At 41.5% G+C, this 17,084-nt stretch overlaps 1 protein-coding gene and 1 long non-coding RNA gene across 2 annotated transcripts in view; one reads left to right on the forward strand and one right to left on the reverse strand.

Moving 5' to 3' along the window:
- Positions 1-11,251, reverse strand: LOC139577697 (uncharacterized). Its single transcript, XR_011675361.1, has 3 exons — positions 11,136-11,251; positions 9,612-9,879; positions 1-4,820 (listed from the first exon to the last, which is right to left on the reverse strand). It is a non-coding gene; the product is annotated as an uncharacterized lncRNA (long non-coding RNA).
- Positions 11,216-17,084, forward strand: part of LOC139577674 (uncharacterized) — a 23,065-nt gene continuing 17,196 nt past the window's right edge. Inside the window, exons 1-5 of the mRNA XM_071404837.1 lie at positions 11,216-11,474; positions 11,883-12,013; positions 12,200-12,346; positions 14,773-14,934; positions 15,304-15,415. Of these exons, the coding sequence (XP_071260938.1) occupies positions 11,216-11,474; positions 11,883-12,013; positions 12,200-12,346; positions 14,773-14,934; positions 15,304-15,415 (811 nt within the window). The remainder of the gene's footprint in view (positions 11,475-11,882; positions 12,014-12,199; positions 12,347-14,772; positions 14,935-15,303; positions 15,416-17,084) is intronic.

Consider the following 17,084-nt stretch of genomic DNA (forward strand, 5'->3'; position numbering starts at 1 on the left):
TTGGCTCTCAAAGCCTACGGAGTACCCTGGGATTCCCTTATTGCCACCCATCACCTAGTTGAGACTCTTTTGAATACTCCCAAATCTTTTGGCCTGGTCTCCACTCTCTACTCCAAACTTAACTCGATCGACAAGTGTTCACCTGCGGTCACTTCCATCTGGAACAGAGAACTAATAGGTTTTGGAGAACAGTTGAACTGGAAGGTGATATGGAACAATATTTTATCATCAAAAAACATCTCACCAGTTGATTCATTTAAAATGTATTCACAAATGTTTTGATACACCATATCGCCGCTTCCAGATGAAACTCTCTGGCAATAATCTTTGCAACGGTTGCCCTCTTGGATCAGTCAGGACTTATATGCATATGTTTTGGGATTGCCCAGTGAATCTGTGCTTGAAATTCACTGCTCGACTGAGGGACCTTCCAGATAATTGTATGTGTGGTACAGAGATGGGGTAGTCATTCAAAAATCATGTTAAACACCATTATTGCACACAGAGTGAGTCCAGGCAACTTATTATTTGACTTGTTAACTTCTTATGGCTGCATCCCGCTATCGGGATCGATATGACAACAGCCAGTGAAAGTGCAGGGCGCCAAATTGAAAATTCGGTGCAGGGCGCCAAATTGAAAATGTCATATCATTTTTAAGGTAATCTTGTTGTTAATCCCACCAAAGTGTCCGATTTCAAATATGCTTTTCAGCGAAAGCACTACAAACGATTATGTTAGGTCACCACCAAACCACAATAAGCACAGCCATTTTTCCAGCGAAAGATAGCTTTCACAAAAAGCAGAAATAGAGATAAAATTAATCAGTAACCTGTGATTATCTTCATCAGATGACACTCATAGGACTTCATGTTACACAATACATGCATGTTTTGTTTGATAAAGTTCATATTTATAACAAAAAATCTGAGTTTACATTGGCGCGATACATTCACTAGTTCCAAAAACATCAAGTGATTTTGCATAGCCATATCGTTTCAACAGAAATACTCATCATAAATGTAGATGATAATACAAGTTATACACATGGAATTATAGATATACCTCTCCTTAATGCAACCGCTGTGTCAGATTTAAAAAAAACTTAACGGAAAAAGCAAATCATGCAATAATCTGAGACGGAGCTCAGAACAATAGCCAAATTAGCCGCCATGTTGGGGTCAACAGAAACCAGAAAATACATGATAAATGTTTTCCTTACCTTTGATGAACTTCATCAGAATGCAGTCCTAGGAATCCCAGGTCCACAATAAATGCTTGATTTGTTCGATAATGTCCGTTATTTATGTCCAATTAGCTACTTTGGAATTGTTTACCAAACGCGCTAACCAAAGTCACAAAGCGCGTCCACTATAACGTGACGAAATGTCCAAAAGTTCCGTAACAGTCAGTAGAAACATGTCAAACGATGTACTGAATAAATCTTTAGAATGTTGTTAACATACATCTTGAATAACGTTCCAACCGGAAAATTAGATTGACTTCAGATGAGCGGTGGAACGGAGGTCCTCCTCATGTGAACACGCATGTGAAAGTATGGTCAGCTCGTGGCAGTGATTACTCATTCCTGTCTCCTTCGGCCCCCCTTCACATTAGAGTCATCAGACAAAGTTCTATTGACTGTTGACATCTAGTGGAAGCCGTAGGAAGTGAAAACTCATCAATATCTCGCTGTAATTTCAATGAGAGCTTGGTTGAAAATCTGCCACTTCGGAAAAAATTCAAACAGGAAGTGGAACTTCTCGGGTTTTTGCCTGCCATATGAGTTCTGTTATACTCACATACATAACTCAAACAGTTTTAGAAACTTCAGAGTGTTTTCTATCCAATACGAATAATAATATGCATATATTAGCAACTGGGACTGAGGAGCAGGCAGTTTACTATGGGCACCTCTGTGCACCTTTCATCCAAGCTACTCAATACTGCCCTGCAGCCATAAGAAGTTTTAAGCCCTTTTTTACTCCTGAAGTTATTTATGCTCGCTATAACAAAGGGTTTGAATTCTTATTGACCCAAGACATTTCAGCTTTTCATGTTTAATTAAGTTGTAAAAATGTCAAACAACATAATTCCATTTTGACATTATGGGGTATTGTGTGTCGGCCAGTGATAAAAAATCTAAATGTAATCCATTTTAAATTCAGGCTGGAACAACAAAATGTGGAATAAGTCAAGGGGTGTGAATACTTTCTGAAGGCTCTGTAATAGTCGACGGAGGTTATCTGAGGATAAATGATTTGTAACAAACCCACTTTTATCAATAAATAAAGTTGGAAATGCAAAACCTTTGATGGCGTCCCATAGAATCCGGAGGTCGTCGACTGAATTTGTTATTGATCATTATGATTTAATTTGGTTCGATTTCAAATTGATCACAGAATGTAGGATAACCAGATGGAATTCAGTTATTTGTAATATGCAGTTCAGACAATCAAAAAACGTAAGATCATATGAATTTGGAGCGTATGCATGAATAAAGTACATTTTCGTTCCATTATGGATACATTTAAGGCAAGTGATTCTGCCTTCTTGGTCTTTACCCAAGATGGTGATTTTGAGTTTCTTATGTATCATTATGATTACACCTTTAATTTTGTTTGGGGCTGATGAAAAAGCAGACAGTTTGTACAAATGGTTCTGCGTTCTGTGTGTGTCCTTATGGAGCAGGTGTGTTTCTTGGAGCATTGCTATAGCAATATGGTTTCTTGCTAGAATATCAAGACAGCTATAACGTTTGATAGGAAAATGTATCCGTTTCAAATTCCAAGAGAGAATAGCTAGTGTTGATATTGTTTTTCCAGAAAGGAATGTTTTATTAATTATATCATTGTTATCTTTAGTGTTGATAAGCCCATAGATGTGTAACAAAAAGCATGATCCACAGGGAAACTCACCCATTGGTCGTTCCCCACCCAGAAGACTCCCTAGCACCCTCTCCCCGGAATAAAGTAGAGTAGCAGCAAACGCTTGTGGGTGTGCCCGACAGCATATAGCAGCACGTTCGATTGGGCGTCAAGAATTCAGCATAGTACGTTTTTATAAAGGTCTGGTTATTAAATAGGTAAATAGTTTAATCCATTCTCCATTTCAGGAATTTATTCACCGGTGAATAGTGTAAGGGAATTCTGCCCTATGTTATACAAGAGACCACAGGAAACTTATTTGATCAGAGGTTAGTTTGTTTAATAAGGATTGCAAGCCAGATTGCAACCCGGAGTATACACTTACAGTAATTTGCAAGTAACACACTCAGTACAAAATATGGTGTTTTCCCTTTTTATCCCCTACTGAGGATCGCCCCGCCCAGGGTGATGTCCCTTAACTTTAATACCAAATAAGCTCATAATTAATACAAAGATGTCTCTGCCAGGCGGAGTTCAGCTTATTGTTATTTGCAGTTAGTTTCCCAATCCTCCTTCCTCCTATTGCTATCATGTGCTAGCAGAAGTAAGACTGGAACATAGTTTCAACAGGAACTGAAAGTATAGTTTCAACACACAGGCATCTGACTTTTGTACAGTTGACCTCTTCATGCACTTACAAAGTCTCTACCACTGATTCTTAATCTCAAGCTAAAGCAAAACATTAATCATTGTACTTTTGTAATTACAGGTATTCCTATAATGTACAGATATTATTACATTCTTTTCACTTCCCCCTTTGGAGGCAAAACCTCCAACACAAACATTACAATCAATTATTTAGGTTCATAAGGACTTGTAGCACAAATACGGCAATCAACTCTTTGTCACAACTCTTTGTCACGCAAGCTTCATTACAACACACAGGACAAACGTCACACTGGCACCTGGCACAATAATAAGGGTCAGCATGGTGGACATTTAGAAAATGTAATTTGGTAATGGATTAGGATCAGGTTCACTCTCAGGGTCAGAGTTCACCCTCTCCATTCACCAGGGCATGCTGAGAATAGTGTCAACAACTTTAGTACACAACTTCTTTACCCATGTCACAATTAGCATAACATCAATCAAAACAATCCATCCATAATACATTAATTGCTTCACTCATATAGTTATTAACATACTAAGAACATACCCAAATCAATTGGTCAGTTTTCAAAAATCTTTCAGTTTCCAAATCATAATCAATACCCAATTAATTATCCAACTCAAAATTAGAATAACAATGCTTCAGTGATTGGTCCTAGTACTCAGTTAAAAACCCTCAACTTAGCACATCGACACTGGCAGAATGTATATTTATATTAACATACAGCATAATTATCCATAATTATAGTGTTCACTTTCTTATCATGATTATAACCACAGATCAGTATCCCAATGCATTCTTAATCTAAATAACTAAATGTAGCAATGTGTATACCTCTACAATCAACTTAATACCCCAAATTCAAATCAATTCTGGGCGTAGTTGACAAACTCCACCCTTCAGGCACTCAATCTTCTGGTGCCTCTTCATAGTTCAAGTGGATGGCCCATGATAATGTCGCACCCTTGCCAACCAGCATACCAGCAACATGAGATAACTTTTGGAACGGATCTCTCTCCATGCTTACTCCACGTGTACTCCTGTCCCACTCCTGAGAGAAAAGGCATGAGAGAAAAGCAGTTGATAGCTTTGATTGGATGCTTTACACCGGTTGCTAGCTCGGACTCAGGTCTCTCGGTAGAAGTGGTGCGGACAGGGCCGGATTGAACGCCTTTGTCGCTCTTCTTCAGCCGGTTAGAGGGGGTTTTGAGGTTCACACCGTTTTCATGGTCAAATTATTCCTTCCATGCATTAAGACAACGACTGCAGTCACCCTCGTGATAACCTCGAGAGGACAGATCAGAAACACAGTTTAGTTTAGTTCAGTTCATTTCTAAACACGTCAAAGAGAATAACAACACATTCTGTTGAAAACATTTTTTAAAATTGGCTTATACTGCCCATCACACTGTCAACTTCATCGCAGAGTCACAGGATCAGGAAGTTAGACCTCTAACCCATCGGGAGAAATCCCAGTAATCCAGTAGACCCAATCTGGTGAGATTTGTATCAAAACAGAACAGAACAAGCAACACAACAGTACCCTCCTTCATGTATCACTCGATACACTCCTACATATCACTATTCCCCCATTTTTGACACAAGACTCACAAAGTGGTGATCCTAACTGACCTAAGACAGGGAATTTTTACTCTGATTAAATGTCAGGAAATGTGAAAAACTGAGTTTAAATGTATTTGGCTAAGGTGTATGTAAACTTCCGACTTCAACTGTAGGTATGCACGTCAGCTTTGACATCGGTTTTGCATATCGGCATTAAACTAGACATCGGGCCGATGCCAATGTTGGCATTTTTAGCTAATATTGGCCGATTCCGATATGCTCACCGATATATCGTGCATGTAACTAATATTATATACCTTGATTAGATAAGTACTCAGCACGAGTACTTATAAAATAAACAGACTGTTATTTTTAGCTAAATACAATTAATGTTCATTTTCTGTAAAAAACTAAAATATAAATTTTTCCCATAATGTGCATATTTTTCCCCAAAATCAAATCCACATTAGTACAAAAAATCTGATTTACCATCATTTGATTGTATGATTATTTAGTTTTTAGAATTTTGAAGTAAATATACATTTTTGTCATATTTGTGGTAAAAACTACTGCCAATTAAAGGGGGCAACATTTTACATTTTACATTTTACAACATTTTACATATACTTAATTTTATTGACAAAAACTGATTCATCCATTGATCCTGAGACAATGACCCAAAATATGGCTTAGTTTTATGTATTTACTTACCCCACAGCCAGCATTAGCATCACTGTTAGTGAAACAATGGGAGTGGTAGAGCCAATGCCAGGATGCTTCAAAAAGCATGCTCAAATCCTCAATGTCAGTCCAAACCAAATGTTATCGCATCCCAAATACCATATTAAGTTGCACATATAGAATATTGGAGGATATTATAGAAATTCTGCATTTCCCATATAATAACTATTTTTCAGAGAATACACACCAATACAGCACTATGTGTACATTCAGAGGGGTAGCTGGTTTCTGTATTACAGTTCTACCAAGTATCCATAGCACTGACAGACTTTTATCAGCTGTTTTGACTGGAACTAACCGTATATGTAAGGTAATTTGATTTTGTACAAAGTCATACCTAGTTATAACCCGTTATAGCCATAGACAAGTACTTGAGGAGCTATATCTCTGCAGATGATCTGTCTATCTAGTCAAAACCACTGATACAGGTCCCCCTCTACCCTCTAGTGATAAAGCAGGATGCTACTCTACAGGACTGTTTTGCTAACACAGACTGGAATATGTTCCGGGATTCAAGGCTAGAGCTGCCGCTTTCAAGGAGCGGGACACTAATCCGGACGCTTATAAGAAATCCCGCTATGCTCTCAAACAAAGCAACAAACAGTCAATGTGTCAATACAGGACTAAGATTGAATCCTACTACACCGGCTCTGACGCTCATTGGATGGGGCAGGGCTTGAAAACTATTACAGACTACAAAGGGAAACGCAGCCGCGAGCTGCCCAGTGACGCAAGCCTACCAGATCGGCTAAATGCCTTTTATGCTCGCTTCGAGGCTAGCAACACTGAGGCATGCATGCACCAGCTGTTCCCGGATGACTGTGTGATCACGCTCTCCGTAGCCGATGTGAGAAAGACCTTTAAACAGGTCAACATTCACAAAGCCGCGGGCCAGACAGATTACCAGGACGTGTCCTCAAAGCATGCACGGACCAACTGGCAAGTGTCTTCACTGACATTTTCAACCTCTTCCTGACCGAGTCTGTAATACCTATATGTTTCAAAGAGACCACCATAGTCCCTGTGCCCAAGAAAGCAAAGGTAACCCGTAGCACTCACGTCGGTAGCCATGAAGTGCTTTGAAAGGCTGGTCATGGCTCACATCAACACCATCATCCTGGAAACCCTAGACCCACTCCAATTCGCATACCGCCCCAACAGATCCACAGATGATGCAATCGCACTCCACACTGCCCTTTTCTACCTGGACAAAAGGAACACCTATGTGAGAATACTGTTCATTGACTACAGCTCAGCATTCAGCACCAAAGTCCCACAAAGCTCATCACTAAGCTAAGGACCCTGGGACTAAACACCTCCCTCTGCAACTGGATCCTGGATTCCCTGACGGGCCGCCCCCCAGGTGATAAGGGTAGGCAGCAACACATCGGCAATCCTCAACACTGGGGCCCCTCATAGGTGTGTGCTTAGTTCCCTCCTGTACTCCCTGTTCACCCACGACTGCGTGGCCAAGCACGACTCCAACACCATCATTAAGTTTGCTGACAACACAACAGTGTTAGGCCTGATCACCGACAATGATGAGACAGCCTATAAGGAGGTCAGAGACACTGCCAGGACAACAACCTCTCCCTCAATGTGAGCAAGACAAAGGAGCTGATCGTGGACTACAGGAAAGGGAGGGCCGAACACGCCCCCATTAACATCGACGGGGCTGTAGTGGAGCGGATCGAGAGTTTCAGGTTCCTTGGTGTCCACATCACCAACGAACTATCATGGTCCAAACACACCAAGACAGTCGTGAAGAGGGCACGACAACGCCTTTTCCCCCGCAGGAGACTGAAAGGATTTGGCATGGGTCCCCAGATCCTCAAAACGTTCTACAGCTGCACCATCAAGAGCATTCTGACCTGTTGCATCACCGCCTAGTATGGCAACTGCTCGGCATCAGACCTTAAGGCGCTACAGAGGGTAGTGCGTACAGCCCAGTACATCACTGGGGCCAAGGTTCCTGCCATCCAGGACCTATATACTAGGCGGTATCAGAGGAAGGCCCAAAAAAGTGTCAAAGACTCCAGTCACCCAAGTCATAGACTGTTCTCTCTGCTACCGCACGGCAAGCGGTACCGGAGCGCCAAGTCTAGGACCAAAATGCTCCTTAACAGCTTGTACTCCCAAACCATAAGACTGCTGAACAATTAATCAAATGGTCACCCAGACAATTTACATTGACACCCCCCCCTTTGTTTTTACACTGCTGCTAGTCGCTGTTTATTATCTATGCAAAGTCACTTCACCTCTACCTACATGTACAAATTACCTTGACTAACTTGTACCCCCGCACATTGACTTGGTACCGGTACCCCCTGTACAGAGCCTCATTATTGTTATTTGATGAAGTTACGTTTTGTTTTATTTTTTACTTTAGTTTATTTAGTAAATATTTTCTTAACTCTATTTCTTGAACTGCATTGTTGGTTAAGGGCTTGTAAGTAAGCATTTCACGGTAAGGTCTACACCTGTTGTAGTCGGCGCATGTGACAAATCAAATTTGATATGTATAACGTAATATTCTGTCTCCAGAGAAACCTGGATTCAAATAGAGTTTATTAGATTTGCCCTACTTTTCAGAGAATACACACCAATACAGTTGTGTAGATTCAGGGTGTATTGCAGTTCTATCAAGTATTTATACACTACCATTCAAAAGTTTGGAGTCACTTAGAAATGTCCCTGTTTTTGAAAGAAAAGCACATTTTATGTCCATTAAAATAACATCAAATTGATCAGAAATACAGTGTAGAAATTGTTAATGTTGTAAATGACTATTGTAGCTGGAAACGGCTGATTTAAAAAATTAATGGAATATCTAAATAGTCGTACAGAGGCCCATTATCAGCAACCATCACTCCTGTGTTCCAATGGCACGTTGCGTTAGCTAATCCAAGTTTATAATTTAAAAAGTATAATTGATCATTAGAAAACCCTTTTGCAAATGTTAGCACAGCTGAAAACTGTTATTCTGATTAAAGAAGCAATAAAACTGTCCGCCTGTAGACTAGTTGAGTATCTGGAGCGTCCGCATTTGTGGGTTCGATTACAGGCTCAAAATGGCCAGAAACAAATAACTTTCTTCTGAAACTCATCAGTCTATTCTTGTTCTGAGAAATGAAGGCTATTCCATGCGAGAAATTGCCAAGAAACTGAAGATCTCGTACAATGATGTGTACTACTCCCTTCACAGAATAGTGCAAACTGGCTCTAACCAGAATAGAACGAGTAGTGGGAGGCCCCGGGGCACAACTGAGCAAGAGGAGAAGTATATTCGTGTCTAGTTTGAGAAACAGACACCTCACAAGTCTTCAACTGGCAGCTTTATTAAATAGTACCCGCAAAACACCAGTGTCAACATCAACAGTGAAGAGGCGACTCTGGGATGCTGAGTTCCTCTGTCCAGCGTCTGTTTTCTTTTGCCCATCTTAATCTTTTATTTTTATTGGCCAGTCTGAGATTTGGCTTTTTCTTTGCAACTCTGCCTAGAAGGCAAGCATCCCGGAGTCGCCTCTTCACTGTTGACATTGAGACTGGTGTTTTGCTGCCAGTTGAGGACTTGTGAGGCATCTGTATACAGTACCAGTCAAAAGTTTGGACACACCTACTCGTTCGTTTTTTAAATATTTTTACTATTTTATACATTGTAGAATAATAGTGAAGAGATCAAAACTATAAAATAACACATATGAAATCATGTAGTAACCAAAAAAGTGTTAAACAAATCTAAATATATTTTCTATTCTTCAAAGTAGCCAACCTTTGCCTTGATGACAGCTTTGCACACCTTGGCATTTTCTCAACCAGCTTCACCTGGAATGCTTTTCCAACAGTCTTGAAGGAGTTCCCACATATACTGAACACTTATTGGCTGTGTTTCCTTGACTCTGCGGTCCAACTCATCCCAAACCAACTCAATTGGGTTGAGGTCAGGTGATTGTGGAGGCCAGGTCATCTGATGCAGCACTCCATCACTCTCCTTGGTCAAATAGCCTTTACACAGCCTGGAGGTGTGTTGGGTCATTGTCCTGTGGCAAAATAAATGATAGTGGGACTAAGCACAAACCAGATAGGATGGCGTATCGCTGCAGAATGCTGTGGTAGTCTTGCTGGTTAAGTGTGCCTTGAATTCTAAATAAATCACCGACAGTATCACCAGCAAAGCACCCCCACACCACCACCTCCATGCTTCACGGTGGGAACCACATATGCAGAGAACATCCGTTCACCTACTCTGCGTCTCACAAAGACACAGCGAATCGTTGTAATTACACTATCAGATTGGCGCTGAAAATCACAAATGCTCCTCCGAATGGTCTTCTACATTGTCAAAACGGTGAGTTTCTGAAATTCAATGCATGCAAAATGCTTATACAATTTCCAAAGACACCGGAGTACATTTTCTAAGAATAATCTTAATTTTTAGCTAAGTAAAGTCACTTGAAAAGTTTGTTACGTATATGTAACATCGGAGATTAAGTAATGTAAACCAAACCCCACAGAAATATGTTATTTGGGGTCTCCTTGAACATTCCTATCACTCACGTTTTTTTTTTTGCAAGGTAAACTGTGTCTGGGTATCTAAGGGTTAAGCTGTCCCAGTTTATATGATGTCCCAGGTTTTTTTCAAGTAACATTGTATGAATTTAATCTGAACGCATTTCGGTAATTCGAATTTGGGTGAAAATGTACAAAATTCTGGCTAAAATGTAGACACAGTGCCATAAACTAGCCATCTTAGTCTTCAGAATGATAATTGATTTTTGCAGATGCGTCATGGTTTTGTAACTCAATTTGGTACCATGGTTAAAATTGGGTTGCGTTCAGTATTTTAATGGATAATTCAGTTGAAAGGAAACGATACTGTACTGAATGACCAATTGAAAACGTGGACGTGTGAGGATGGGTTGGTGAACACTGTCAGCATGGCCACTGCCATTTCAATACAGTACCTCTTATTGATTCAAGGCACACCTTGATACAACCACCAAACGGGAGAAAACGTATCTGAAAGTCTGTTCAAGAACATACAATAACGTTTTGGGGAAACGTGTTGTTCAGTACAAACCCTTCCGCAATGTAGCAAACGTGCAAGCGAACTGAACGCACCTCTGGTTTCATGAGCGTCACCAGCGCATACCCTTTGAACTATGACGCCGACATCCATGTAAACGGAAGTAAACGACCAAGAACAATTTCCACGTTCGCGTTTTTATTTAGACGTTTATTAACACCATGGAACTCAAAATATGACTAATTTAACTGCACAACATCACATACTTACCCCACGTAGTATTTAATTCGCGTTGGAGAGAGGACTTGGTTGATATATGTTTTCTAGGTAATGCTAGTTAGCTGCTAACAATGGCTAACTGTATGGTTTTTCACACTCAAATAGCCTCCATCATGGAGGTGCTAGCGAATGCCGCCGTGGCAGAGATCTGTAAACTCGTAGACGACGACTATGCAGTGTTTCGTTTGGAAATTTCTCAAGGCCAGAAAGAAAACAGGGGATTGCGGAGGAAACTACAGTTACTGGAACTGAAAGGGGCACGAGAGCGCGTCCTCGCCAGTCGTCCCAGTAGTGTCAAGATCCTCGACCGGTACAGAGGATTGGCAAGAGGTACATTTTGCAGAAGGCCGAGGTGCGCGGCCTGTTGCCTTTCATAGATAGCTCAATGTCTGTCGCCCCGTTCCCATTCTACACATGTGGTTAACTAGAATTGGATCATGTTCAGTTTTTGGATAGTATGCAATAATTCCCCTGATTACTTAGCTATCTTGCACAAAGACACTATCATATTCTAACCAGATTCATGTTTAATGCATTTCCTATAATTTACTAATTGAATACAATATGAGGCATGGATTATAATAAATAGATCTATAAATAGTATATGAAGAAGATATGCGAAGTGTTACTTTACATCCTTGCCACTTCTAGATGTGTCAATAGTGTACAGTATATAGTTGAGCATTGACAGTCCATAACCTAAACACCAAATTTTTTCCCCCCTATTTACTCTCGCAGGTGAAGGACATCTCACTCGAGGCCACAAGAGCTTTGTGAAGCCAGCGGGACACAATACATGGAGTGATGACCAACCAATCACTGTTGATGAGGGGAGTGGAACCTCAAACCAGCACGTTATCGTGATAGAGGTTAGTGTAATAGTATTAGATCAAAATTACATAAAATGTGACCTGTTTATTTCAGAATGGCAACCCCTCAGCTATTCATGAACACCCTTATTTATATGCCATATGGGAGCTTGTGAGACTTCCCGACAACATTGTTATCCAATTAAACTCATGTACCGGTAATAACCTCTTCTCTTCTTGTGTCAGTCTGCAGATGCAGAGTCTGCAGGTCCTGGGGTTAAGCAGGAGAGGTCTGAAGGGGAGGATGACCTACGGCACAGCAGAGATCCTGTAGTCACGGAGGACCCCACCACTGCCCCAGCGCAGCCTCGAACCCGGCGCAGTATCACGGAGGTCAGTGGAACGCCGAACGCCGTCCTCAAGTTACAGACAGACACCAAGACATTAACTGTAACACACAGACTCTTACACACAGGATCTGACCACAGATCAGACCCAGAGAGGCTGGGGAGACTGGGCTGTCCTCCTGCTCCCGGTTCAGAGTACTTACCAGTATTTCACCAGAGCCAGAGGATGGTTAATTCCCATGGGGATGGCTATGGTGACGCGTTAGACACTGGCGGTGATGATCCGTCTTGTTCTTACGCTACAGAGATGGACCCTAGCAACATGCCCTTGGGTTTAGAGACACAGACTGATCTGTCTAGAGGGGACTGGAACCAGTACAGTAGTAGTGTATACTCTGAAGGGTGCCTAGATGAGAAAGGGGAGGTTATAGTGATAGATGAGGTGACTGTGAAAGTGGAGGGTGACGCTCCTCCCACATGGAATGCAGATAGTCACTTAGGAGACGGACACTCACAGGGCACATATTTCTTAGATTACAGGGGAAGCTTAGAGACAAATCCAAATGTCACTAGCCTCTCCCCTTTACACACGCTCAGAGATCGTGACCCAGTGTCCACGTCGATGGGGCCTTCCGATTCACACGGCCGCGTCCTTTTCGATCAGGTATTGAACTCAAACGACAGGGCTAGAGCCCAGGCTCAGGGAGGAGGAGCCACATCAGGCAATACTAAAGAGAAACGGTTTCTCTGCATGTTCTGTAACAAAGGCTTCAGCTGCCCTAAAAAAGTGGAGATCCACCAGAGGGTCCACACAGGGGTGAAACCCTTTAACTGTACGCAGTGTCATATGCGCTTTGCCCAGGCTGGTGACCTGAAAAAGCACCAGAGGGTCCACACAGGGGAGAAACCCTACAGCTGTACGCAGTGTGAGAAGAGGTTCTCCCGCCAGGACCACCTGAAGATGCACCTGAAGGTCCACACGGGAGAGAGGCCATTCGCCTGTACACACTGCGGGAAGAGGTTCTCAGAGAGGAGATACCTCAGGATACACCAGCAGAAAAATCATTCCACTCTATAACATAAAGTAACCATTCCACTCGATAGATTCTGACGTTTAGATTAAACCCTGCATTAAAGACAAAGTTGAATTTTCATTGTCAGTAGAGAAGATCCACAGATGCATTTGGAATAACGAGAGTAACAGATATCAGTGTAGAATATTCCTGGGTAGAATATTGCATCCAGACGTGTGATATATAAGCCTAAAAAGTCTGTCACATATTGTGTTTGTACTGTGTATGCTATATGATGTTTTCATATGGTTTATTTAACACTTGTTTATGTTTAATAAACATAAAATGAGACTTTTCATTCTAAGACTGTATTTAACCAGTTTTCCATCCAACCTTTTTATGCGAGAAAAGTACATATCGGATAAAAAATGTAATGACCGGCCTGATGGAAACAGAAACATTTCCAGTAAACTTTCCAAATGTTGACGAAACGAAGTACACTAGACTTTTTGTGTCTGCTAAAATGAATTATGTGAGAAATGTTGGTGGAAACGCTTTTATGTTTTGTGGTCCTCCCACTACGAAAACAGGAAAACAGTTTATTAGGCTAAATATGAAATAAATAATGATGAATTTCACAGGGTGGTGAAAGCGCATGGTGATGAGCTAGATGGTCCTCTCTGATAAATATCGAGCGTCTTATTCTGGTGACATGATGATCGATGCTTGGCTGCCGTTTCATAAATACAAATAATCTCGCTCTTTTGTCCATAATAATAATCTCATGTAGGCTATACGTGCGCTCTAGCCAACAGTGTGCAGATAGCGCTGTTGGCTAGAGTGCACTTCCAATAGCAGAGTGGGCATACCCGCTACATTCTTTTTTTTTAGAGTTAAAATTGTGATGGAAACCCATTTAACTTGTATTTTTTTATTCGGTACATGGAATTTAACTGTAAAATGTATTATGTGCACTACGTCATCACACAGCCTTTCATCCACAACAAGTCAATTTGATGGAAACGCATCTCTGGTGGGAAAATGTGCATATTGTTCTTGATTTTAAGAATATTCGCATTGAAAATGTGTCGCCAATTGGATGGAAACATAGCTACAGAGACTCTTTGACCTCACCCTATTCAGCATATACCCGAAAAGGATTTATAACCAATATACACTTAATAAATATACCCACACACTAACAAACACCCACTGTACACGTCAAAATATTTCAGTCTGATGACTTTTGACTTATCATAGCTAACTTGTTTTTAGCCCCAACATATTTATATTCACCATGATGGGTTTTACAACAATGAAGTCATTCTGTAACTACAGTATAGGACTCAAACTTAGTGGGGATGGGTAAACACTCCATGTTGAAAGTGTGTTTATTATCTGTGTGTACGTACCTGATGGAGTGTATGCCAGTGTAATCTGTATAATCTGTCTCTTCCAGGAGGAGGGTCCAGAGGTGCTGCTTGGGAAGGAGGAGGGGTGTGAGGAGGGTCTGGGGAACCCTGCGGGGTCCATGGTCATGGAGGACAGCCAGACTACACCTCCTCCACAACCCACAGAGGAACCAGCTGAGCAGCACAAGACCACACACAGTCTCACTGAGGTGAGCCAACAATGAACTACTGTCTGAATGCTATTAGGTCAGGGCCCGTATCCACAAAGCCTCTGAGTAGGATTGCTGATCTAGGATCAGTTTTTCCCTTTAGATAATAATGAATAAGACTATATAGACAATTGGGGATCTGAAACTCGATCAGCACTCTTACTATTTGACGCTTTGTAGATACGGGCCCAGGTCTTGACCATGCATTTGAATTATACAATTATTAAAGCGTGTAAGTAATCAAATCAACTAACATGTTTGCATTGTACTCATAGCAATCCCTCATTACCCAATCAGAAGATGCTCCATAGCAGGGTGCTCATATCAGATTTCTTGTTCCAACATCCTCTCACTCTGTATCTCTTACAGTCAGCAGACATGGAGGATGGGAAGCCTGATCTGCTGCTAGTCAAAGAGGAGACAATAGAAGATGGACCAGAGAACATTGATCTGCTGAGTGGACTAAAGATGGGAGAGCAAGGTAAGGGATACATACATGGGTCTTTATAAATAATGGGGCCAATGTGTAACATTAGGATCAACATTTTAAAATTGTTTGAAACAAAATAAAAACATATTTTCATGCAGTTCCACATGTGTACTTAGAGGAATATATGTAAATTGGCCTATAACTCCACCTATACAACAAAATAGGCCAAGGATTATACATAATTTAAGCAGGGTTCATACAGACATCGGAAAGTCAAATTCAAGGACTTTCAGGGATATTTTCAAGCACTTAATTGTAATTTTCAAGGACCTCAATGTTATACAATTGTCTAATTTGTACATATAGGGCTTAATAAAATTGTAGGTGTAACATGGAAACTACAATGTATTTGTCATTACCAGATCATATTGTGTTGAAGCCCACTAGGCTATGTAATTTGTTGTCATTATATCCAGAATAATTCATTGGAATAGCTTGGGTGTTGCCCAATGTCTATCAATTTGCTCACAGTAGACTCGGTGTCGAATCCGAGGCACAGAAACATATGAAAACATAAACTCATTTGATGCTTTCTCTGTTAAATCTAACAAGACCCTTCTGTAAATCAAGCAGAAAATAACTTGTGTGCCCTTAAACGGTTTTCACCCCGTGACATACACTGAGTGTATAAAACTTTGTTCCTGGAGAGCTACTGTCCTGTAGGTTTTTGCTCCAACCCCAGTTTTAACTAACCTGTTTGTTTATCAACCAGCTGATTATTAGAATCAGGTGTGGTAGATTAGGGTTGGAGTGAAAACCCACAGGACGGTAGCTCTCCAGGAACAGGGTTGGAGTGAAAACCCACAGGACGGTAGCTCTCCAGGGACAGGGTTGGAGTGAAAACCCACAGGACGGTAGCTCTCCAGGAACAGGGTTGGAGTGAAAACCCACAGGACGGTAGCTCTCCAGGAACAGGGTTGGAGAGCCCTGCTCTAATCACTCTGACATCAATGTAAATGCAATCAAAAATCAAGAGTTTTGATGGCCTCTATTAAAAAGAGGATCCCATCAGCTTTCTAGGCCTACCACATTTATTTGTCAACCATGCTCTCAATGGTGCAGCTGTAGAACTTTTTGAGGATCTAGGGACCGATGCCAAATCTTTTGTCTCCTGAAGGCGAAAAGGGGTTGTCGTGCCCTCTTCACGACTGTCTTGGTGTATTTGGACCATGATAGTTCGTTGGTGATGTGTACACCAAGGAACTTGAAACTCTCAACCCACTCCATTACAGCCCCGTCTATGTGAATGGGGGTGTGTTCGGCCCTCCTTTTCCTGTAGTCCACGATCAACTCCTTTGTCTTGCTCACGTTGAAGGAGAGGTTGTTGTCTCTGACCTCCTCCTTATAGGCTGTCTCATCGTTGTCGGTGATCAGGCCTACCACTGTTGTCGTCAGAAAACTTAATGATGGTGTTGGAGTCGTGCTTGGCCACACTGTCATGGGTGAACAGGGACTACAGGAGGGAACTAAGCATGCACCGCTGAAGGGCCCCCATGTTGAGGATCAGCGTGGCAGATGTGTTGTTGCCTACCCTTACCACCTGGGGGCTGCCCGTCAGAAAGTCCAGGATCCAGTTGCAGAGGGAGGTGTTTAGTCCCAGGCTCCTGTGCTCTGTGGGCACTATGGTGTTGAACGCTGAGCTGTAGTCAATGAACAGCAT

The sequence above is a fragment of the Salvelinus alpinus genome, chromosome 6, assembly GCF_045679555.1.
Source record: "Salvelinus alpinus chromosome 6, SLU_Salpinus.1, whole genome shotgun sequence".
Lineage (NCBI taxonomy): Eukaryota > Metazoa > Chordata > Actinopteri > Salmoniformes > Salmonidae > Salvelinus > Salvelinus alpinus.